The sequence below is a fragment of the Myotis yumanensis genome, unplaced genomic scaffold (assembly GCF_028538775.1).
Source record: "Myotis yumanensis isolate MYYU_CA2020_CCGP unplaced genomic scaffold, mMyoYum1.0.hap1 SCAF_6, whole genome shotgun sequence".
Taxonomy (NCBI): domain Eukaryota; kingdom Metazoa; phylum Chordata; class Mammalia; order Chiroptera; family Vespertilionidae; genus Myotis; species Myotis yumanensis.
This window is the reverse complement of record NW_027223757.1, coordinates 72,279,200-72,305,318: the sequence shown is the minus strand read 5'-3', so window position 1 is coordinate 72,305,318 and position 26,119 is coordinate 72,279,200. Positions and strand designations below refer to the sequence as shown.

Here is a 26,119-nt window from a genome sequence, read left to right as displayed (position 1 = left end):
TGAGGCTGATGCCCCCACCATACGGTTCCCTGCCTCCCCCGTTTCTCCTTCCCTCGCCGCCGCACCGCCACCATGGCGGGTGGGCAGTAGGCCGATCGGGGCCTGCCAGCTGGGGGGAGGAACGGGGCATGGGAGGTTAGCCGCCATCCCCAAAGAGGGAGCCAGCCCTTGGCCCCCCCCCTGGGAAAGGAGCTGCATCTGCTGCCACCCACCCTCAGTTCCCCGTCCCAAACCTGAGCGATCAGGGCCTGCCAGCCAGGGGGAGGGGCCGAGGGAGGTTGGCCAGCCAAGGGAGGTTGGCTGTGGGAGTGCACTGACCACCAGGGGGCAGCTCCTGTGTTGAGCGTCTGCCCCCTGGTGGTCAGTGTGCATCATAGCAACGGGTCGTTCCAGTAGTAACAGTCGCTTAGGCTTATATATATATAGATAATACCAAGAAGATAAATAGACAAGCCATACACTGTGAAAATATCTGTAATACCTATGCAGGCATACCACACTTTATTGCACTTCATAGATGTTGTGTTTATTACAAATTGAAGGCAAGACCCTTCACCAGCAAAAAAATTAAGAGTGCCTTTACTGCTATGTACTTACTTTATTGGAGTGCTCTGGAACCAGACTCACCTTATCTCCAAGGTATGCTGTATCTAACAAAGGGCTTGAGTCCAGAAACTGTGAAGAATTCTTACAATGAAATAATAAAAAGAAGACAATCCTGTTTTTTTTTAAATGGGCAAAATATATGAATAGACACTTAATAAATAAGGCATATCAGTAACCAAGAAAGACCTATGAAAATGTGCTCAGCAGTATTAGTCATCAAGGAAATGCAAAAGGAGATATCACTACCCATTTCTTAGAAAAACATTTTAACTAAAAGAAACACCATATTTTTGGGGGGAATTTGGAACTTACATGAATAGCTGGTGGGGTCTACAGCCACTCTGGAAAAAAACAGTTGGCAGCAATTCCACTCCTAGGTATTTATCCAAGAGAAATCAAAATATATGTCCACAAAATCATCTATCAGAATGTTCATGGCAGCTTTATTGATAATAGCCCCAAACTAGAGTAGCCCAGGTATCCATCAATAGGAAAACTCAGCAACAAAGGAACAAACTCCTAATACGTGTAATGACATGTGATAAATCTCAAAAACATAGACATTTTTATTTGTATCATAAGGAACCCAAATGATGTGTGTGACCTGAATGTACATCTGCCCATGAATGCTGAATTTGTTTTAGAAAATATCACTCTTTGCTCTTTGGTTCTAGCCGATTACTGATACCACACCTACAATATTGGCTTACTTTTGTCTCTTTTTTCTTTTCCCTTCAACCAGTTTGATAAAGGCTACTCTTACAATATCCGTCACAGCTTCGGAAAGGAAGGCAAGAGGACAGACTATACACCTTTCAGTTGCCTGAAGATTATTCTAAACAATCCGCCAGGCCAAGGGGATTATCATGGTAAGTGCTTCCACTTGACATGTTTGTGAAGTACAGAAACCCAAGAGCTCAGTGGGAAACGCTGAAACAGTGTGATGGCGTTTTGCATCACTGACAGGAACTAGTTTACAGCGTATGCTAGTCATCAGTGTCAAGCCAGAGACCCATTACTCTTCTGCCGGTTTGTCTTGTCACTGAACTAGGTCAGGCAAGAGAACGTCATGCAGCTGCGCTGCTGTCTGTGCTGGACCCGGCTCTTTTGTTCTCAATTTCCCCCTCGCCTGCTCGTGTCTATCTGCCTGTCTGTCTGTCTCTCTCTCGTTCTGCAAGTGTCTTAGCCGACTGACACAAGTTCTTCAGAGCTTTTTGAAATTGAATGCCTTGAAGTTTATAATAGTAGAGTCACTGATTTTCAGAAGACTATCGAGGAAAAATGTGTTTTGTTCTCATTACTATCATCTGATTAACAAACACAGATTAAGTGAAGAATTGTATCAAACACCTATCAACTTGCCTGAGTTGAAGGGTAAAAAGTAAAAAATCTGTGTCAAACTATTTTCTATAGATTTCTGAGTTCAAAAACTTTTTTCTAAAATAGTTCTCTGAGCATACCTTGAAATCTCCCCATTTGTCTGGTATGTCAGAGAATGGTTTAACAGTCCATATTAGTAAATTTTCTAGACTACCAAAGTTTACTACAGTGTATGTATCAAAAAATGTTTTGTTTTAGCATCTTAAATGAAACTCTTTAAAAAGATACACATTTAGGTTATTAAAGACCTATAATCACAAAGAGAATTTTAAGAAAGATGCTGCATGTGTACAGAGCATCTAAAAATGCTTGTGTGTTCATATTTCATAGATGAAGAGGCAGCAGTGATGGTAGTCACTTAACCTACCTTTTAGAAAGGCATATTCTCAGGCCCCACCTTCAGATATATAAACTCCGATGTATTTACAAGTTCCCTGGATGATTTTTATGTTTTCTGAACTTTGAAAACCATTGGCCAGATACTTCTGTTGAAAAAGCCTCGAGCTTTTCCTAGCTGCCACAACAGGCATGCAATTTACATGGAGCTTGGCCAAGTAAAACTCCTCCCAGGGATTCTTCTGTCAATTTCTAGATCCTAGCATTTGTTACACATTTCGTTTACTTTTATTAGCTTAAATGCAGGGTTTTATATTTCTTACTCCTGATAAATTGTATTTTATTTATTCCAGTCTATTATGTTTGTTTTATTTTGTTTTTAATTTGAACTATCATTTAAAAATACTATACTTACCAAACACTGAATGATTTCATATTATTTATAGGCACATTTATCTGTCCTTTTAAGAAACTTCATTTTTTTTTAGAACAGTTTTAGGTTCAGAGCAAAATTGAACAGAATGTACAAAGAATTCCCAGATAGCTCCTACCCCACACTTGCCTAGCCGTCCCCGCTATTGGCATCCCATACCAGAGTGCTTTGTTATTTGTGAGCTGATAAGAATGCGTAATTGGCTGTTGTTGGATGTAGTTGTTTTATAGATGTCAATGATAGCCAGTTGATTGATGGTTCTGTTGAGTGCAACTATATTGTTGCTTATCTATTAGATCAATTAAGAATAAGAAAAATGGCCCTGGCCAGGAGGCTCAGTTGATTCAAGGGTCATCCCCATACACCAGAAAAGGTTGCGGGTTCAATTCCTGGTCAGGGCACATACTTAGGCTGTGGGCTCGATCCCTGGTTGGGGCACATATGGGAGGTACCTGATAGATGTTTCTCTCTCACATTAATGTTTCTCTCTCTCTCTCTCCCCCTTCCTCTTTCTATAAAATCAATACAACAAACATCTCCTGAAGTGAGGATTTAAAAAAAATAAAAATAAACATTTTAATTTTATTTTTCCTTACCATTGTTTGATGTTCTTTTCTTTATATAATTCTGTTTCAGGCCTATGCCATTTTCTTTCTCTTTGAAGAACTTCCTTTAACATTTCTTGCAATGTAGGTCTACTGGCAACAAATTACCTCAAATTTTGTTTCTCTGAGAAAATCTATTTCTCCTCTTTTGAATGATAATGTACCAGGGTACAGGAAACTAAGTTTGTGGGAGTTTTTCTCTCAACACTTCTCTACTCTCTTCTTGTTTGCATGCTTTCTGAGAATAAGTTAGTTGTGTTGTTATCTTTGCTCCTTTATAGCTAAGGTGTTTATTTTCTTTGGCTTTTTTCAATAATTTTTTCTTTGATTTTTTTGAAATATGGACACGATTATGTATAGGTGTATCTTTTGGGCATTTATTCCTCTTGGTGTTCTCTGAGCTTCCTGGATCTGTGGTTTGGTGTCTGTCATTAATTTGAGGGAAATTCTCTGTCATTATTGCTTCAAATGTTGCTGCTATTTATTTCTCTCTTCTCCTTCTGGTTTTACATTAGTTGTATGTTACATTTTTCATAGTCGTCCCACAGTTCTTGGATATTCAGTTCTTATTTTGAGTGGATTTTTAGTCTTTTTTCTTTTTTTTCAGTTTTGGAAGTTTTATTTCCATATCCTCAAATTCAGAGTCTTTCCTCAGCCATGTCTATTAATAAGCCCATCAAAGGTATTCTTCATTTCCATTAGTGGTTTTTATCTCTTTTTGATTCTCCTTAGAATATCCCTTTTTGCTCATATTACACATCTGTTCTTGCATGTTATCTACTTTCACCTTTAGAGCCTTTAGTATATTAATCATTGTTGTTTTAAATTCCCTAATAATTCCAACATCCCTGCCATATTTGACTCTAGTTTTGATGCTTGTTCTAGCTTCTCCAATCTGTACTTTTTTTGCCTTTTCATAAGATTTTTAATTATTTGTTGAAAGGTAGACATGACATACTGGGTGAAAAGAACTCCAGTAAAGAGGCCTTTAGTAATGAAGTGGTATTATGGAATGGGGAGAGTGTTCTATAGTCCTGTGATTAGGTCTCAGTCTTTTAGTGAGCCATGAACTTCAACAGTGATTCTCACCATCTCCCACCCCCCCACCCCCACCCCCCGGCCTCCGTAGGTGGGCAGGACGGCTGGAGGTGGCTGGAATTGGGTATTTCCCTTCCCCCACGTAGGTTAGGCTTTTTAGGCTCTGATAAAATAGTGTTTCCTGCAGGCAGGCCTTGTTAAGAAGAACAGATAGCTCTTTCAAAATGGTTACTTTTCTTTTCCCACTGCCAGGAGGATGTGGGGATTCTCTCTCTTATTCACTGTGAAGATCTGGTAGAGCTCCTGGATGTTAAACTTACAAAAGTGTGGGGTTCCCCCATGAGTGGGTCTCCTCAGAGTTTTTAACTCTTAGAATTGACCACACGGAGACTCTAGCAATCTGTCCAGGTTCAGTTTTCCTACCCCAGTATTTAGTTTCCACAAGGATTTCTGCTCTGGTAAGTTGAGATTCCCTGTGTCTCCTTCTCTCTCCAGTTTTGGGGACAGTGATTTGCCCTGTGACTTCACTTCTCAAATGGATCCAAGAACAGCTGCTGATTTTTCAGTTCAGCTTTTTACTTATTTGGATGGAGAGGCAACTTCTAAGCTCCTTACATGCTAGACTGGAAACCAGAAGTCTCTGCCCTTTTATTTTTTTGTTACTTGCAAAGCTAACTAGTCCCCTAGGCTCACATTATTTCATTAAGCGGCACTGCCTGGAAGGATTGTTCAACCAGTTATGAATCTATGTAGGTGTAACTGTATTCTGGATGAAGTTTATCCATGTCTTCCACAAAAGCTTTGTCAAACACTTAGCTGAAGTCCGTGTTAGTTGTTTAGGAATTCACTTCTTCAGTTATCTTGTTAGTTCAACTCTTTTCAATTGTAAATATCATTCTCTTTGATGTGGAAGATAGAAACAAAGTAGGAGGTGCTGAGTTCTGTTTTCTTTCTGTTCTGTTATAGTAACACTAGCGGCCCGATGCACGAAATTCATGCAAGAGTAGGTTTTCCTTCCCCTGGCTTCCGGCACCGGCTTCCCTCTGGCACCCGGGCCCCGGGCTTCCCTTGCAGCTTTGTCCGTCCGGAAGGTCGTCCAGAAGGACGTCTGGTCTAATTAGCATATTACTCTTTTATTATTATAGATCAGCTTCTCTAGTAGTCTGGTTCCTCTGTTTTCTTCTTATAGTGAGCATAGCTCTTAAAAACTTTTGTGTGATATTGAATATTTTGGCAATCTTTAGTTTCTTCTTGGCTTTGCCCTTTCTGACCTTTCATACAGGTATAGCCATTATTTCAGATGTACTTTGGGTAATTCAATTAATGTTTTTTTGGTGTCCTTTAATAATTCTGGACTAAACCAAAAATTCCCCATGCACCCTCATGTCTTTCTCATTGTGATTCTTCATAATTTCATTATCAGATGTTTTTGAGTGTTTACTATGTGCCAGGAGTGTGTAAGATAAGAGCTTTATAGTCCATTCCCACAAGAGCTCAGTGAGTATTTCCCTCACTTGACAGAAAGTGAAGCTGAGTCAACATAAAGATACAAAATTTGCCTAAGTCTCCTAACTTGTAACTTAAACTCAGATCCAAACTTTCAACTGTGTGCTACGCAGCTTCTCAAGATTTAGTACAATTTCCTTGTACTAAAAATAACTATGATTTTAAACTGAATAAATATATACTGTGCATTTTGTGAATTTCGTAATTTGTAGGAGTCCATAGTGTTATCATGGGTGTTTTTATTTAAGAGTTAAGATTTTTGGGAAACATATTTGTTTGACCTGTAGACTCCTTTCCATTATTTTTGTTCCAACCAATTTCCTATTGTTAAAAATGCACAATTGTTTCTAATTAATTTATAGATCTATCATCTCTATGATTGAAAAACTGGCATCCTGTATTAAATGTCAAATTAAGTATTTTGACCTGTCATTGCAGTTTCTTACTAAAATATCTAAAATTGTCTAAATTTTGGTCTAATATAGCTTTTACATTTCAATTCTTTTGTGTTTTTGTTTAAGCAGATGTTTAGTAGTCCAACTTTATTATTCTTGTGAAATAGTCTAGAGATGACATGAATCTACTATAATTTGTTTTTCTATGAAACAGTTCCTTATTTGTGCATCTCATTCTCATCCGTGATTCATCTAAATTTATATTGTTTCTACACAATGGGAAATGGGTATAGAATTTTCTTCTGAAAATTTTTATATTTCTTTGCATTTGCGCATTTTTCTTTTTGTCTACACTCTTCCTTCTATAGTATGTCTTTTAAGTAATTCTTTAGAAAAAATGTGATAATATAAAGTTTTTAGATAAACTATTTTATAGCTACTTTGTGATTATCTCTGCTTATTAGCAAGTAGCACAATTAAAACTGTTTCTTCCCAATGAATGAGCAACTGAGCCTGAAAATGGTGCAGTGTTTTATGTAACTCTTGAGCCTGTGGTACCCTGATAACCGTACAGCGAAGCCGTCATTTAGATAAAGAGAGGAACGCAGTTGCACTCATGGGCAATTAACTTTTTTATTAATAAGCTGTTAGCCAATTAAGGGCAGCTTAGACAGTCTCTCGAGTGTGGCTCTGTACTAAGTCCTGAGTAAATAACCTTGTTGGTGTGCTGGCCTGTTTTTCGTTGTCAGGGTGCCCATTCCGTCACAGTGATCCTGAGCTGCTGAAGCAGAAGTTGCAGTCATACAAGATCTCTCCCGGAGGGATAAGCCAGGTAGGTCAGAGTCTGCTCTGCCTCTTCGGTAATGAGGTGCCACACAGTTCTCTCAGTTTCATTTAACGTCCTTGCAGCGATGCTGTGTACTACTGTCAGGCCTCACACAGACACCCTGCCTTCCAGGTGAGTTAAGCTAAAGCCTTGACTTTTCTGCTGTAGAGTGCTTGGAAATTCTGGTCCTTTCGTCTGCTAGGCTGCATTTTTATGTTTCTTGGTAATAAGGAAGCTGGAAACCCTTATTTCTCTCAATTTGTCTTGCTATCGCAATTGAGGGCATTGAAACAATTTTTAGAGGAATGCATTGAAGCTTATTAATGAAGCTGAAAATTATGACATCTTATTTCATTTTGAAAATTGTTTGCTATGCCGCATATAGGTAAGAGGAGAAGATGATGCATTGTGTGCTGGTTAAATGTTCTGATAAGCATCACTGTTGCTATGTTAAATCTCCAATTCTAATGATAGTTCATTAGGTCTATGAAACACATTGTCTCGACGTAAAAAATTTAGATTTAAAAAAATGCTCTAATATAAAACCAACTATTTAGGAGTAAAACTTTTAGTAAATACACTTTTAAAAACTACTGACACTGCAAAGATTACTGTCTATAGTGTCCTCTTGAGTTGACTTGGATTTTGAAGGAATTCAAGAAGAGCTTCTGCTTTCTCAGTTTAGAGCTGGAACACCTAAGCCATGTGTCCTTCAACACAGATTTCTACTTGAAGAAGGTAATTAGTATAGAATACTCCTGCTTCTGCTGTGTCCAAAGTTCAGGTTAGTTCAGTTCAAATCTCAGAGGTTTTCTGTACTCTGCACAAGACAGTGCTCAGGTGCTGTTGGGGGATGCAAAGGAGGGTCAGGTGTAAACCTGCTTCTACAGAGCCAGAGTCTGGAGGGGAACTTGCCAAGTGTTAGGAGTCCAGCAGTCCCCGCTTCCCTGCAGGGGATATGGTTCTTCCTATACATACATACCTACACTAGAGTTTAATTTATAAAATTAGGCACAGTGGGAAATTAACAATAATGCCTAATAATATAGAGCAATTATAACAATATACTACAATAAAAGTTATGTGAATGTGGATTCTTTCTCCCAAAATATCTTACTGTACTATACTCACCCTTCTTGTGATGATGTGAGCTGATAAAATGTCTACACGATAAGATGAAGTGAGGTGAATGACATAGGCATAACTTTAGGCTGCTATTGACCTTCCGACTATACGTCAGAAGGAGGATCATCTGCTTCGGGTAGTCCTGGGTTTTGGAGCCATGGCAATGTCGGTGGTTGGGTGTCAGGAGCAGACTGTTGATGGTTGGTGAAAATTTCCTATTTTCGGACCACTTTTGACTGCTGTAACTGAAACCACAGGTAATTGGGGGGGGGGGGGGTATTGTATACATAGAATATCTTGGGTCTTCTGAAGAAGTGGGATACTATAAGCAGCAGGAGAGGCCATGAAACACTTTCTGGAAGAGATTCTCTTTGAGTTGAGCCTTGAATGGGGGTTGGGAATCAGCAAGAGAGAATGCATGAATAGAAGGCAGTATGTGCATAATATTATTAGGGCTTCAAGTTTAAAATAATCGTCACAAGTACATCAATGTTAGTGGGAAACTTAAAAGAAATGGTTAAAGAGATTAGTTTTAGAGGTGGGACATTTAAATGGCAGACAGAATGTGGATTCGTAGTGCATTAAAGTTAGAATTAAAAATCTGATATTCTTTCCAGTTGAAATTATAGAACTGTGGGCTTGGAAGGAACATTAATTAGAAAGCCATTCTCTTTTATGGAGTCATAGGATGTGACATGCCCATGGTACACAGATAGTAAGTCAGTGGCAGAACAGACACTGAAGCTAGGCCTTCTAACTTCATGATTATTTTTCTCAATCCCAGGTTACTATAGCACTGCTATCATGAATTTTCTGTGGCAGAGAGGGAGAACAAAATAGTGGAGAGAGGATATAGGGAGTCAAAAATCACATCTCGAAGTGGAATTCTGGCTAAAGCTTCCCTTTGTCAGGCCACAGAAGGAAGTAAGTGGAATCTGTAAAGACTGATTGGCATTGAATGGAGAAGGAGGTAATACATTAGGGAAGTAAAGTATCACAAAAGGCAAGGAAGGAATTTGGAGAAGAGGGTATAATAGTCCTTTATAGCTGGGAGACTTATAAGGACCAGGAAAGAAAGGTGATATGTTGAGTGGATTAATCAACTTGGATTTGGTGAGAGGTGTTGATGTAATGGTGGAAACCAAGACCACAGTTGAAAGATGAAAGATAAAGAACAGTGGATTGGATTTGTGGACTGTGAGTAAAAGTGAATGACAGCAATATTAGTTTAAGTGTCATGAGTGTTTTGTGTGTTTAAGGCTAGAGGAGACCTGAGCCTATTTGTAGAAAAAGAAGAAAACCCATCAGAGAGGGTGGGCCTGATAAAGATCTATGTATATTAAAAAAAAATAATCCTTCTGTAACCATTGTTATCTTTCCTTTATACTATGATTATACTGTACACGCCTTTGCTCTTATTACACCAATTGTAATTATTTTTGAAACTATTTATCTTTTCCCACAAGTTTGTGAATTTTCTAAAAGGAGGAATGGATATTTATTTAACTTTCTGTCTCATAGTAATTCAGTGACTGGCACTTGGTAGGGCCTTAAAAATGTTGAAAAGATAAGTGGGCATATCATACACCTTGGGTATGAAGTAGACGCTGGAGTTGATGTTGGTGGGGTGCAGAGAGAGGAGATTGGCATTCAGGGACAGGGCTAACCTTATTGAAGACTGGGGGAGATATACTTGGACAAAGGACAGTGACAGAAAGAGGCATATCCCTTAGTCATTGTGCAAATACAGAGAAAAGCTTAGAGGTAGAGCAAAGGGAAGTTGATGGAGCATATCAGTTGGCCTTACTCTTCTTTGTAAGGTCAGAAGTCTGATCATTAGCTGAGAGTAAATGGAATGGGAATGGTGTTTTGGACATAGGAAAAGTCAGGAACTGTAGATAACAAATTTGATAGGGAATAGAGAAGAAAAGAATTAGAGCAGCGGTTCTCAACCTGTGGGTCGCCAACCTGTGGGTCGCGACCCCTTTGGGGGTCGAACGACCCTTTCACAAGGCTCGCCTAAGACCATCGGAAAACACACATATAATAACATATTGTTTTTGTGATTAATCACTATGCTTTAATTATGTTCATTTTGTAACAATGAAAATACATCCTGCATATCAGATATTTACATTACGATTCATAACAGTAGCAAAATTACAGTTATGAAGTAGCAACGAAAATAATTTTATGGTTGGGGGTCACCACAACATGAAGAACTGTATTAAAGGGTCACGGCATTAGGAAGGTTGAGAACCACTGCATTAGAGGCTTTTCCAGCAATTGTAAAGAATCACTTTTTAAAAAAATACAGGCTATCATCAAGTCTACCAAGAAGATTATATTCTGTTTGTACACTCTTTGCTTTAACTCATTTGCATTCCTCCACTTACTCTTGATCTATAAGTAGGTTACTTACTTAGTTGAAGCTGGTTAGTAATTTCCAAATCATCCTTTGGACCTTCATCGCAACTTTTTATCTGATGTATAGTGCATGTGGGCAAGCTGTAAATAGTATATTGCTTTCGTTTGATGTCTTTGCTGAGTGGATCTCAGTAGAGTGAAGCAGCTGGGGGACTGTGTTCTAAAAGGCAAAAAGTTGATGAATGAAAAATCCATGTAAAACATGTTGATAAATACTTAGTAGCACTTTGGCATCAGTGCAAATTAGATCTTAAATTGTCAAAGTGTATGTTAAAATATTGAATGAAAGAAAACACTAAAATGCATGTAAAGTAAAACAACGGAACTGCTTTTATTTCAGAAAAACCTACTTGAAAAAAATACCTTCTACTTTTAGAAATACTTAGATGTTAAATATCAGAATTTTGATGACCAGAAGAGAGAGCATTTGTGACTTAACTGACATCACATACTTTTTAAACAAAGACATATTTATGGGATCACATTTCATCTTCCTTCTTGAATGAGCTTGGTATTCAGTTTAAGAAGACAGCAACTGACCAACAAAATAAAACCAAAGAAAATGGGCAGTCCTGCACTTATTCCTCAGCCCTCTCCCCAAAGAGAAAAACATAGAGGTCAGTTCACCCACAAGATAGCAAAATTTGAAATGTTGATACCCCCACGACATAGCTTTAAAATACATGAAGTAAACATGGAGAGAACTGAAAGGACAACTAAGCAAATCCACACTCATATTTGGAGACTTCAGCACTCCTCCTTTAGTAATAGAACAAGCAGACAGAAAGAACATCAGTAAGTGTATAGAAGACTTGAAGCAACTCTGTCAACCATCTTGATTGACCTAATTGACATTTATAGACTATTACACCCAACAACAGGTTGGGTTTTTCATGTGTACATAAAACATTAACTTGGATAGATGATATTTAGGGGGGCTTAAAAATCCATTACAAATTTAAATGAACTGAAACTATACAAAATATGTTCTCTGATTATAATCAGTACAATAAGGCAAGAAAAATAAAAAATAAAAAACAGATTAGAAAATAAGAAAGAAAAAACCTTTCTCTAGTCTCAATATAATGATTTATGAAAAAAACATCTCAATGAACCTACCAAAATGCTGTTATAACTAATAGATGGTCGGATCTAAGTCAGTGCACAAAAGTCAATTCTGTTTCTTCCAATGAACAATTGGAAACTAAAAAAATTAAAGTGTCATATGCAATAGTACCAAAAAGACAAATGTTTTTTAATATATATTTCAAAATATGTACAAGATCTTAATACTGAAATACTGATGAAAAAAATCAAAGAAGAAACTTGTAAATACAATTACCTGATTCCAAGACTTAAGTAAAGGTACTGGAATCTAGATAATGTGTTAGGGAAATGATAGACATAAAGATCAACTGGACAGAATTAGACCCACATATATACGGCCAACTGGTTTTTAAACAAAGATTCCCCGGGGAATTCAATAGGGAAAGGATAGAATTTTCAACAAGTAGTTCTAGAACAACTGAATGTCCATATGCCAGGAGAAGGGGAAGGTCACAGACACCTCATATCTTAAATAAAAATTAATTTGAAGTAGATCATAGATCAAAATGTAAAATGTAAACCTTCTGGAAGAAAAGATGGAAATCTGAATGAGCTTGGGTTTGGGATGTCCCTTGAGAGAACATATTGATAAATTAGACTTTATCAAAGTTAAAATTTTGTTCTGTAAACTGTTAAGAGAATGATAAAATAAGCCATAGATTGGAAGAAATATTTCCAAATCATATATTTGATAAAATACTTGTATCAAGGACATACAAAGATGCAAAGAACTCTCAAACTCAATAATAACAAAACAGTTTTTAAATATGCAAAAGATTGAACAGACATTTCATCAAAGAAAATATGTGAATGATAAATACATGAAAAAAAACATTTGTCATTAGATATTAGGGAAATGCAATTTTTTATAATGTTTTTTTCTTTATTGATTTAGGTATATGTGTGTCCTTATTGCCCCATTGCCCCCTACTCCCCCACTCATGCCCTCACCCCCCTGGTGTCTGTGTCCATTGGTTAGGCTTATATGCATGCATGTATGTAAGTCCTTTGGTTGATCTCTCCCTCTTACCCCTCCCCTCCCCTACCTTCCCTCTGAGGTTTGATGTCTAATCGATGCTTCTCTGTCTCTGGATCTGTTTTTGTTCATCAGTTTATGTTGTTCATTATATTCCATAAATGAGTGAGACCATGTGATATTTATCTTTCTCTGACTGGCTTATTTCGCTTAGCATAATGCTGTCCAGGTCCATCCATGCTGTTACAAATGGTAAGAATCCTTCTTTTTTACCTCAGTGTAGTATTCCATTGTGTAGATGTACCACAGTTTTTTAATCCACTCATCTGCTGATAGGCACTTAGGGGTGCATTATATCCTTTCTGATTGGTGTTTCTAGTTTCTTGGGATATATTCCTAGAAGTGGGATCACAGGGTCAAATGGGAGTTCCATGTCTAGTTTTTTGAGGAAACTCCATACTGTTCTCCACAGTGGCTGCAGCAGTCTGCATTCCCACCAGCAGTGCACGAGGGTTCTTTTTTCTCCACATCCTGCTAGCACTTGTCGTTTGTTGATTTGTTGATGATAGCCATTCTGACAGGTGTGAGATGGTACCTCATTGTTGTTTTGATTTGCATCTCTCGGATGATTAGTGTCTTTGAGCATGTTTTCATATGTCTCTTGGCCTTCTTTATGTCCTCTTTCGAAAAGTATCTATTTAGGTTTGTTGCCCATTTTTTGATTGGGTTGTTTATCTTCCTTTTGTTAAGTTGTATGAGTTCCCTGTAAATGTTGGAGATTAAACCCTTATTGGTGATAACACTGGCAAATATGTTCTCCGATGCAGTGGGCTTTCTTGTTGTTTTGTTGATGGTTTCTTTTGCTGTGCAGAAGCCTTTTATTTTGATGCAGTCCCATTTGTTTATTTTCTCTTTAGTTTCCATTGCCCTAGGAGCTGTATCGGTGAAGAAATTGCTTCAGCATATGTCTGAGATTTCACTGCCTCTGGACTCCTGTAGTATTTTTATGGTTTCCCGTCTTACATTTAAGTCCTTTATCCATTTTGAGTTTATTTTTGTGTATGGTGTAAGTTGGTGGTCTAGTTTCATCTTTTTGCATGTATCTGTCCAATTTTCCCAACACCATTTGTTGAAGAGACTGTCTTGACTCCCTTGTATGCTCTTGCCTCCTTTGTCGAATATTAATTGGGCATAGTGGTTTGGGTCGATTTCTGGGTTCTCTATTCTATTCCATTGATCTATATGTCTGTTCTTGTGCCAGTACCAGGCAGTTTTGGGAACAGAGGCTTTGTAATACAGCTTGATATCTGGTATTGAGATCCCACCTACTTTGTTCTTCTTTCTCGGGATTGCTGCAGCTATTCGGGGTCCTTTTTTTTATTCCAGATGAATTTTTGGAGAGTTCGTTCTAGGTCTGTGAAATATGCCATTGGTATTTTTTAAATATATATTTTATTGATTTTTTTACAGAGAGGAGGGGAGGGGGATAGAGAGTTAGAAACATCGATGAGAGAAACATCGATCAGTTGCCTCCTGCACACCCCCTACTGGGGATATGCTCACAACCAAGGTACTTGTCCTTGACCGGAATCGAACCTGGGACCCTTCAGTCCGCAGGTCAACACTCTATCCACTGAGCCAAACCGGTTAGGGCTGCCGTTGGTATTTCAATGGGAGTGCATTGAATCTATAGATTGCTTTGGGTAGTATGGACATTTTAATGATGTTGATTCTACCAATCCATGAACATGGTATGTTCTTCCATCTGTTTATGTCTTCCTCTATCTCTTTTTTCAGTGTCTTGTAGTTTTCAGAGTACAGGTCTTTTACCTCCTTAAAGTTTATTCTTAGGTATCTTAATTTTTTTGGTGAGATGGTAAATGGAATTGTTTTTTTAGTCTCTCTTTCTGGGGAAATTCAATTTTAAACTGCAGTGACAATCATTAGAATTGGTCTATTGAAAAAAAAATCTGACAATATCAAATGCTCAAGAGGATGTAGAATGACCTGAAGTCTTATGCATTGCTAGAAGAAATCCAAGTGGTAGAACCTCTTTGAAAAGCTGTTTGGAAATTTCTTATAAAGTTAAGCTTACACATACTGTATGAGATAGTTATACCACTACTAGTTTTTAATATAATTGAAATAAAAGCATAACTCCACACAAAAATCTATTTATACTGTCTGTATTCATAATTGCCAAAAATCTAGAAACAACTTAAATGTCCTTCAGTGTGTGGTTGGATAAACAAATTGTGGTATAGCCATAAAATGAAATACTCCTCAGCAATAAAAAAGGCATAAACTATTGCTACACCCAACAGCATGCAGCATTCTTCATACTAAGTGAAAGAAACCACACTATATGATTCCTTTAATGTAACAGGAAAAGACAAACTTATAAGTATAGTATACACTAAAAGGGCTATATTTTACTTTATGAAAATTATACCTTATTTTTTTTCAATGGAAAAAAAAGAGAAATAGTAGGTAGGAGGTAGCATAAATGAGCCAACTATTTGTCTTATGTAGCAGAATTTAATAGATTACATTAATAAATAACTCAATCAGCATTTAATTTAGAATTATATAGAAAACATCCTGTGTAGCCAAAAATGGAAATGGTTAAAAGTAATTGCCTCTAGGGAGTAACTGCCTCCAGACAAGGAAGGAATGTGATGTGGAAGCTATTGATATTAATAATTAGCCATGCTATATATATAAAAGAATTGTTCACTTCCACTTAATCAAAGGTTAAAAAACAACAATTTCATGTAATATATGGAGTTTAATTGGTCAGGTGCTTAATGGATAGATGGTAATCGCAGTGAAACAGATACTGAGATCTTTGCATATGAGATTTTAACCTTTCCTTCAGACCTCCCAGCGCCTACCAGTTTCTAGTCTATGTTAAGAACTGTGAAAGGTGTGAGATTTTATCCTACTTTCAAGCTAAGAATTTAGCTGTCACAATTTTATGGATTCTGGCAGAAGGTTTAAAGATTTCAGAAACAGCAGTACATCAGCATTTTCTTGTACCAGTTCCCTGAACCCCAGTTCCCACAGAGCAACATGAAGGCCAGGCACTACCCACATGTGTTGGTGGAGAGAAACCCTGAGTGTAGAGAATCTTAATCTTTAAAAATAGACAGTAAGCATTTCCGTTTTTATATATATTTTTATGTTTCAATTACAGTTTACTTTTCAATGTTATTTTGTATTGACTTCAGTTGTACACCTCAGTAGTTAGACAAGCATATACTTTGCATAGCATTTCTACACTTTCAGTGGGAGGCCCTGTCTCTTCTGAGGCTGTTTATTACATGAACATCCTTGAAAAAGTGGCCTGGAGCAAATGCTGCTGTTTTCTCTGATTGCACATGTTCAGAAACTTGAGGCCTCTGGAAAATTATCTCAACAGTATATAGCAGAAGACTAATAGATAAATAATATAAAAGTGTACAAGCTACATTGGCCAATTTTTTTTAATTGGCACCTTCCATTTTTCTTCTTAAAATATTGATGTGTATATTAATCTCAATTTACTTTCATTAACATTTATTTTAAAATTTTCCAATGAGGGTAATAATTCTTTTAATATTTTGTTAGTTTTTTCAGCTAACCATATCTATTAACAGTTCCTTCCTAATTTAGATATCTTGGTTTTGGGGTTTAGTTATCATTTTGCTTTCAGTTTTTGCTTTTTAAAAAACCCTACAATTTTATGATAAAACATTAATATTTTGAGATGCAGAAGTCTTAAGATTTTTTAAATTGAAATGATGCATTATTTACAAATGTATTTTTGCACTAATATTTTTGAAACTCTTTTACTTCTCATTTTAGTTTTTTCATTTTTAGAGAGGGAGAAATGGTGTTTTATAATTTTAACTCAGCATAACCATTAATGATTATTTAAAAGCAAGTATAATTGGTGCTTTCAAGAAAACTTACTAATGATACTAAAACCATGAAGTAGGAAAAGAAGTATGCTCTTTATACTTTTTGAGAGATTGGTTAACCTCTCATTTTCACAGTCCAAAAGTTTTCAAGAAGTTAGTCAACATATTAAATCTAAAACTGGTAAAGTCCTGTTAATGAGAAGTCTTTCAAAATAGTTTAAAAGACTTAAAAGTAACACTATGTCAAGAAAATTCCATGGCAGAGATAAATTTCAGCGACTCCTTATTCAATGTTCATATAAATCCGAACTACCTAACATTCCTATTTTTTTTTTTCCTTAGGTGAGAGTACTTATCAATAGATAATGGTATTCAGTCTGTCCATTACTTTATGAACAGTAACTGCTTTTAAGAGCAGCTTTTCCATCTATTTCATCTCCGGGAGCATCTCTCCTGGTTTATAAGAACAGCACTTTGCTGCACTCAGCTTGCTTTTGTGTTACAGCTGAAAATGTGTACACTGTTCTTGGTAAATCTTAGAACTGCATTAGGGAAAAGGTGGAGAGCTGAGCATTAGAATTGGCGCCAGGAGGATGTGGTTGTACTTTTGGCTCTATCACACATTGCTGTGTACAGCCTTCCTTTTTTATAGGCTGACAATAGTCATTTGACGATTAATATCGTTCAAGGTGGTTCAAATAAAAATCATTTTGAAAGTCAAATAACATGCCATTTTTAGTTAACCCAAGTGAAGTTTACTTGCATTAAACTGGAAAACTAGTCTTCCTCCTAAGAAAATTTAGTACTCTGTTTACAGTTATGTATCTTTCTATAATTATTTTATTATTTATTCTGAGAAATTACTGATATCTGTATTCTTTATAGATATCAGTAACATAATCATAATTCAATAACACACGATAGTGCAAACTTATGATGCCTGCAAGATTCAGCCTGTCTCACTATAAACATGAGACGATTCTCCCAGCTTAGTTCTATTTTGTGATCAGTTTTACAGAGTATTCTTCTCCTCCCCTCATTTCTTTTGGAGAAGCAAATGTAAAGTATCCAGAAAATTAAATAACTGGCCTTATTCCATAAGGCGGGTGTTTCAGATTCTTAGTCGGCTTAGCTTTAAGACATTTCATACTTACTGGTAGAGTTTACCACCAATTTACAGTGTATTGCTTGTTAGCCTAAGTTTGTATTTCTAAATTTGCCTTTATCTGTGTTGCTCAGTGATTAGAATATTGGCCCATTCACCAAAGGATGGCAGGTTTGATTCCGGGTCAAGGGCATGTACCTGGGTTGCAGGTTTCAATCCCCATCCCAGTCAGGGCAGGTGCAAGAGGCAACCAATCTCTGTCCCCCTCATCCCTTTCCTACTCCCTCTATAAGAAGCAATGGAAAAAATATCCCCGGGTGCTGATTAACTATATATAGTTAATTTGTAAGAATATTTCAGGATGTGAGTTGTGGCATAGTCCGGTTTACTAACTGGAGATGTCTATAGTTGTAATCAGATTCACCAAGGCATCTCAAAGGCATCTAAAAAATTGCTATAAGCATTTTTTAAAATTGAGTTTGTGTATATACACGAAGAGCAGAATAAGAGAGCTGATAATTAAATAACTAGAACAGTATCTGATACATAAGCTAGATGTTATTATTGTCATTATTATTACTCACCTTCTTCACATCCCTCTCCCTGCAAAAACAAGGAAGTCCCAGATCTCGTTCGCTGTGCAGATTTGTGCACAGGATATTCACTGGTGCTCGCAGGATCAATGCCTGTTGGGGAGTGAAGGAGGTAAGGTAAGGGTAGAAGGAGAATTGGTGATCCCACAGGGAACTCTGAAGCTGGGATGACCCTGCAGAGTTGCCCCTAATTGGAGCAAGGAGTCTTGGCCTCATACCCTTGTATCAACCAGTCACTGGATCAGGTTGCTTCCAGAGCGGGAACATCACTTTGAGCAAGATATCTTTCTTCAGCTGAGGGGGACTTCTGCTGCAAGCTGTCAGTCTTCAGCACTCTCTGACCCTGGAGAAGTGTGTGCCCTTGTCCTGAGGGGGGTGGGGGGAGTGGACAGCGAACCACAGCCCACTATACACTGCCTCCAGGAAGAGTGAGTGGGACACTGGATGCTCAAGCCAGAAATCTGGGAGCTAGTCAGGACTTTTTCCTGTCTCTGGATATTCTTCCATCTGTCGCTTCTTCTTCTCCCTATCTTCCACATGCAGGCTGTAGTATGTTACTTTAATTCCCAATTCCACCATCCGTCTCCCCCACCCAAAGTCCTTCACACTGATGCCAAAGTAATTTTTCTCCTATACTTTTAATTTCTACCCATTCCACAACACTTCGCTTTCAATTTTCTGTGCCTTTTTTTGCATGTTATTCCCTGCGGATTGTCCATTCTCCTCATTCTTGATAATTCTTTTTCATTCATTATAATTTGGTCAGGTGAGTCCTCCCCTTGGAAGCCCTTGCTGAGCACTTTTCCTCCCTTTTCCCCTCTTGTAACATGTGTTTTTCTGTATTAGCTCACTTACCACCTGTTTATTTTCTTGCCTGTCCTGCCTACCCCCGCTGATGATTGTGGCCTTATCCTCCCTAAGGGCATAAATAGCATCTTTTATCTCCATAAATCCAATCCCTAATCATAGTGCCTGGAGTTCATTGCCAGAACTTAGTGAGTGTGGGCTGACTGGAGTGAGTGAATGAATGATGTGTTCAAGCAGTTAATAGTCAGAAAGCTTAACTGAGAGGTATTGGCAGAGGCTGCTCTGGTTTGCATATAGTATTAGTATGTTTACCTGGCAGATTTCTACATTTGGATTCAAGTTAAGTTGATAAAATATTTTCATTCTCTTGTCCAGTGTCCTCAGCTATGCCTAGAGAAACCTATCAAACCCTTTTATTTACTTTTCTAAATTAAATTTATTGAGATAACTTTGGTTAATAACATTGTGTAAGTTTCAGGTACATAATTCTATAATATATCATCAATATATTGCATTGTGTGCTCCACACTCAGTCTGGTCTTTCGTCACCATATGTTTGACACCTTTTACTCTTCATCCACCCCCACAAGTTTTTGTTTGTTGCTTTCTGTTTTATATCCTACATGAGTGAAATCATATGGTTTTTATCCTTTCTGTCTGATTTATTTGCCTTAACATGCTGCTTTCAAGATCCATTCATATTGTCACAACATAGAATTTTATCATTTTTTATGGCTGAGTACTATTCTATCATATATATATATATATATCACATCACATATTTATCAGTCATTCATCAAAGGACACTTGGGTTTCCATGCCTGGATATTGTGAATAATGCTGCAGTGAACATATGGGTACATAGATCTTTACAAATAAGTGTTTTCAAATTTAGGGAGAGATACTCAAAAGAGGATTGCTGGGTTATATAGTAGCTCTATTAAATTTTTTTTTTGATTAAGGTATTACATATGTGTCCATATTCCCCCATTGCCCCCCCCCCCCAGCCCACTCCCGTACATGCCCTCACCCCCCTGCTATCTCTCTCCATTGGTTTCATTAAATTTTTGAGGAACCTCTATACTGTTTTCATAGAGGCTACACAAATTTACATTCCCACCGGTAGTGTATGAGGTTTGCTTTCTCTCTACATCCTCTCCAACACTTGTTATTTCTAGTCTTACTGATAATAGCCAATGTAATAGGTGTGAGGTGGTATCTCACTGTGATTTTGATTTGAGTTTCCCTTATAGCTAATGAAGTTGAGCAGCTTTTCATATTTGGCCATCTCTGTGTCTTCTTAGGAAGTGTCTGTTCAGATCCTTCTGCCCATTTTTACTGGGTTGTTTGTTGTTAAGTTGTATGAGTTCTTTGTATATTTGCCCCATATGGGAGGTATCATTTGCAAATAGCTTCTGCTTGCTTGGTGGCCTTTTTGTTTTCTTAATGGTTTCTTTTGCTGTGCAGAAGCTTTTTAGTTTGGTATGATTCCATTCATTTATTTTTGTTTTTACTTCCCTTGCCTTTAAGGTCAAGTTCACAAAAACTCCTCTGAGACCAATATATTGTTCTTGGCTGGTGATTTCTCTCTTTCAATATTTGATTTGACTCCAAGCCTGTAAGGTGTCTGCTGAAAAATCTGATGATAATATAATGGGGTTTCCTTTATAGTTTATAGTCCTCTTTTCTCTGGCTGCCTTGAGAATTCTTTCATTGTCACTAACTTTTGACAGTTTTAATATGTCTTAGAGAAGGTCTTTTTGCATTGAACTAATGAGGTATCATCCTGTTAGCTTCTTGGATTCAAGGGTCCAGCTCTCTCCACAGATTTGGGACATTTCCATTATATGTTTGTATAGGCTCTCTGACCCCTTCTCTCTCTGTTCTTATATTGGTCTTTCTAATGGAGTCAGATATTTCTCATAGAGTCTTTCATTTTTTAACTCTCAATTCTCTGTTCTTCCACCTGAGTCATTTCTAGATTTGTGTCTTCAAAATCACTAATTCTTTCTTTCATCTAGCCTGTTCTGTTTCCTAAGCTCTCCAATTCATTCTTCATCTCATGTATTGAGTTTTTCAGCTCTAGAATTTTTCTTTACAACTTCAGTCCCTTTAATAAAAAAGAAAGTACTTCTTTTGTTCATTGAACTGACTTGCTGAGTTTTCTTATATCTCATTTAGTTCTTTTTAAAACTGCCATCTTGAATTCTCTGTCATTTAAGTCACAGTGTTATATGCCTTTGTTTTCTATGGACCTCATTTTCTTTGAGTTGCCATGTTACTTTGGTTGTTCATGGTACTTGATGGGTTATTTCTCTGCCTGGGTATTTGGGGAATTGAAATCATGTAGGTACTGTTTTGGTGTTGACAGTTTAGCAGGTTGATACGTAGAGGTCTTTTGTTTTCCAGTAGATAATGTGATAGCACAAGTTTTTGTCTTCTCTTACCTGCACTACTGGGACGTCCAGGGTTTCAGTGGGGCAGAGTTGTCCTCGCTGTGGAAAATGTCCCATGTTCCCCGAGGAGGTGGGTGTCCACTCTGTGACTGGGTTGCCTTGGTCTCAGGGCACCACCCCCATGTGGGTTGGTAGGCCATAGGGCTCTGGGCCTGTGAGTTCCTGGCGCTGCTTTCCTGTAACCAGAGGCTGCCAGCTGTGCTGTACTTAGTATGGGAGGTGTCCCAGCTGCCTCTACTGGGTTCTGCTGCAATGTATGAGGGAGGATTGTGGGCAAGGGTTTGGGGAAGTTGTACATCCATGGCTTTTACTGCTGGGTTTAGCCACAGTGAGCACCAGCCACTAAGGTGGGAATGTTCCTTCGGCCCATTTGGTCCTCTCTAGGCTGTCAGTGACGGCTGTCACCCCACACCTCCACTGCTATTGTGTCAGCTAGAGGCCAGCCCCTGATGGGAGAGTGGGGCAGGGGGTCTGCACTTTTTGCATCATCAACCCCTTTTAAAACCTTGTGAAAGAACTTAGTTTGTGATCTTTTCCGATCTTTTCCCCCCTGTGGTGCTACATCAAAAAAGAAAAAGAAATGAAAAGCAACTAATTGCAAAGTTTCTAGTAAAAGTGTTCTGAGACTGATTGAAGCCGAAGCTGCTCTTGCAAGGAGACATTTACTTTATCACCCAGTAAACATTTACCGAGCACTCAACATGTCACCGAGTTTTCAGTATGTTCACATCGGAAATAAAAAGATGATTAAAACACTGTTTTAGAGCTTTTAGCCTAGTGGAGTAAAAAAGGCATAATTAACTATAGTTAGGTATGATAATTGCTTTAATAAAAATATATTCTAGGTGCTAGTTGTAGATTCAGAGGAGAAAGATTTGCTGGGGGTGGGGGTGTGACATTGGGGATTTATTTTAAATTAAATCTTTATTGTTCAGATTATTACATTAGTTCCTCTTTTTTCCCACCATAACTCCCCTCCACCCAGTTCCCACCCCACCCTCCGCCCTCACTCCCCACCCACTGTCCTCATCCATAGGTGCACGATTATTGTCCAATCTCTTCCTGCATCCCCCACACCCCTTTCCTCCCCCAAGAATAGTCAGTCCATTCCTTTCTATGTCCCTGATTCTATTACAATCACCAGTTCATCAGATTATTTATTCACTTGATTTTTAGATTCACTTGTTGATAGATGTGTATTTGTTGTTCATAATTTGTATCTTTACCTTTTTCTTCTTCTTCCTCTTCTTAAAGGATACCTTTCAGCATTTCATATAATACTGGTTTGGTGGTGATGAACTCCTTTAGCTTTTTCTTATCTGTGAAGCTCTTTATCTGACCTTCACTTCTGAATGATAGCTTTGCTGGATAAAGTACTCTTGGTTGTAGGTTCTTGGTATTCATCACTTTGAATATTTCTTGCCACTCCCTTCTGGCCTGCAAAGTTTCTGTTGAGAAATCAGCTGACAGTCATATGGGTACATCTTTGTAGGTAACTGATTTTATTTCTCTTGCTGCTTTTAGGATTCTCTCTTTGTCTTTTGCTCTTGGCATTTTAATTATGATGTGTCTTGGTGTGGTCCTCTTTGGATTCCTTTTGTTTGGGGTTCTCTGCGCTTCCTGGACTTGGAAGTCTATTTCTTTCACCAGGTAGGGGAAGTTTTCTGTCATTATTTCTTCAAATAGGTTTTCAATATCTTGCTCTCTCTCTTCTTCTGGCACCCCTATAATTCGGATGTTGGTATGCTTGAAGCTGTCCCAAAGGCTCCTTACACTATCTTCGTATTTTTGGATTCTTTTTTCATTTTGCTTTTCCGGTTGGGTGTTTTTTTGCTTCTTCGTATTTCAAATCTTTGACTTGATTCTTGCGATCCTCTGGTCTGCTGTTGGGAGTCTGTATAATATTCTTTATTTCAGTCAGTGTATGCTTAATTTCTAGTTGGTTCTTTATCACAACATCGAGGGTTTCACTAGATTTCTTGAATATCTCACTACATTTATCAGCGGTCTCACCAGTCTTTTTGAGGGCCTTACTAAATTTATCGGCGGCTTCTAGACAGTTCTTTAAAGACCTTAAAAGTGTGGTTTTGAACTCTATATCCAGCAGTTTGCTTTCCTCCATTTCTGTCATTTGTGTCCTGTTTCTTTGTCTCAGCATTTTTTATGCTTCGCTGTGTCGATAGAGTGCCTTTCTGTGCTAAGTGTCCCAATTACCTGAGGTAGACACTCTTGGTGCACCCCCTTGTGGGCTTTGTGCACAGTCTTGTTGTGGTTAAGCCTTGATTGTTGTAGTTATCACTGTGAGGAATTGACCTCCAGGCCAATTGGCTGTGAGAATCAGCTGTGTCTGCAGTGGGAGAACTTCTGTGCTGGAGACACCCCTCTGGGGCAAGACTTGCTTCAATGGGGCTTTGGTGCTCACTGAGTCTGCCCCCTGAGTGTGTCCTTTATGTTTCCAGGGAGCTGCAAACTGGATGGTCCCACTCTGACCTCTGGGCTTCCTGGCTCCTGGATCTCTAGGGAGGTGCTAATCTAGCCTTTGCCTGCGGCTATCCAGCAAAAGCCTCCCTGCAGGGCTTGGTGGGGGCAGGTCCCACGGGATCAACAGGGTGGGGCTAGCAGTTATGGCTGCTCTCAGTCTTGCCCTCAGAGGCTCTGCTTCTCAGTGTCCCGTTAATCACTGCAAGCCCCTTGGAGAGAAAGCTGCCCTCGGGTTCTGACCGATGCCAGACAGTCCCACTTCTCCCGTATGAGTCTGCGTCCCTAGAGACTCGCCCAGAACTGGAGCTCAGAGCTTGAGACTCCCTCCCAATTGAAAACGACAACCGTGCCCTCAGCCACCAGCCCGCTTTGCGCGTGCACCTCCACACCTTAGTATTTTACTTCCGCACTGTGCCTCCTCTGAGTCTCGTATGCTTTTCTTTTTCCTTCTAGTTGTAGAATTTCCACTCAGCCAGCCTTCCTGTGGTTCTGGATGATGTCCTTTCCGTCTTTTAGTTGTATTTTTGAAGTGGTTGTTCGAGGCAGCAAACTCCGGTGTTTACCTATGCCGCCATCTTGGTTCTCTCGGGGATGTTTCTTGTAAGAAGTGAACTTGGAATTGGGCTTGAAAGTTGAATAGGGGTTTCCCCAATAGAGAGAAGTGAGGCTTATCATACAGAGGGAATAGCATTCACTCAGCATCAACAAATAACAATTGGATGATGACTGTACTGCAGTTACTGCTCCAGACACTGGGAGTACAGTGATGAAGGAAACTAACAAGACCCCTCTTCATGGAGCTGACATTCCAGTGGGGGAAACGGACAACAAGTTAGTGTGGTGAGAGGAAACTAGACAAGATAAGGGAAAAGAGCGAGACTTGGGGAGGTGAGCCTGTTTAGGTGAGGTTGTCAGGGAGTGTCTTGAGGAACTAGTCCTGGGAGATGTATGAAAACAGGTTCTGGGGACAAATTAGTTGAGAAATTCCACCCCAATAAGTCTTGCCATAAAGAATTTGAGATAATTCTGGATTAAACCAAATCAAACAATGCATTAGACCAGAAAGCCCACTGATTCATCACTGGGGTTTTGTGAGCTAAGGAGACTGGGAGCATCTGGACTTGCATTCAAGGACGCTGTGGCCAGATGAGGACGGCCGTTTAAACCTTGGCAAAGAGTTGGTGCCCACTCACCGAGGGGAGCCCCCTTCCAGGGGGAGGCAGCACTGCATGGATTCGATTTTGATTTTAGAAAAGTTACTATGGCAACAGTTTGGAAGCTGTCTTGAGTAAGGAAAGACTAAATTGAGAATCTTTGTGATAAGAGAATGATGAGGGTCTGAACACTGGAGAGGAAAAGATAGGCTTTAAAGGGATTTGGAGGTAGAATCAATTCAGCCAGATAACTGTTTATAGACAATGAAGAATGTGTCAGAAAAGTTCTTGGCATGTAATGTTTGAGGCGAATGAAAGTTTATCTTCAAGAGAAGGAAACTTGCCCCTGATCTGCCAACAAATGAAGGTCACAGCAAGGTCACAGCAGAGTTGTAAGGCAGCACAGGATAAACTGCTGAGTGTGTGAGAAACAGAAGCAAAGTCATATGTTTTCAAGTGTTCCAGACTCTGCATGTCTCTCACGTTTTCTCCCATCTTTGAAATAAGGAAGGTTAGAAATGAAATGGGGGTGGGGGGTGGGGGGGTGGGAATCGACATGGTCTACATTTGAAAGGTACTTTGTAGGAAGAAACAAGCTTATTATCACTTTTAAATAAGACAGAATATGACCTTGAATTAGAGGCAGTAACTGCATGTCTAATTGTGAGCGGGGCACACCTAGCTGTACGGAACTTGACTCGGCGAAGCCAAGGACTGGCAGGTGGCTGCATTCTACTGCCAGCTACATTCAGCTGCCAGGGCATCATCTGGACCTCACTGGCAGTCACTGAGAGGAATTTGCAGATGGCAGGGAATATTAGAATAGGAAGAGAGAAGGAAGTATGGCTCAAAATTATAAAT

General features: G+C 38.7%; 1 protein-coding gene across 2 annotated transcripts in view; it reads left to right on the top strand.

The window, feature by feature from the left end:
- The window catches only part of PRIM2 (DNA primase subunit 2), a 282,668-nt gene that overhangs the window by 233,506 nt on the left and 23,043 nt on the right, over positions 1-26,119 (top strand). For both annotated transcript variants that reach the window (XM_070419340.1, XM_070419339.1), the window contains exons 11-12: positions 1,349-1,475; positions 7,049-7,131. In XM_070419340.1, coding sequence (XP_070275441.1) covers positions 1,349-1,475; positions 7,049-7,131 — 210 coding nt within the window. The remainder of the gene's footprint in view (positions 1-1,348; positions 1,476-7,048; positions 7,132-26,119) is intronic.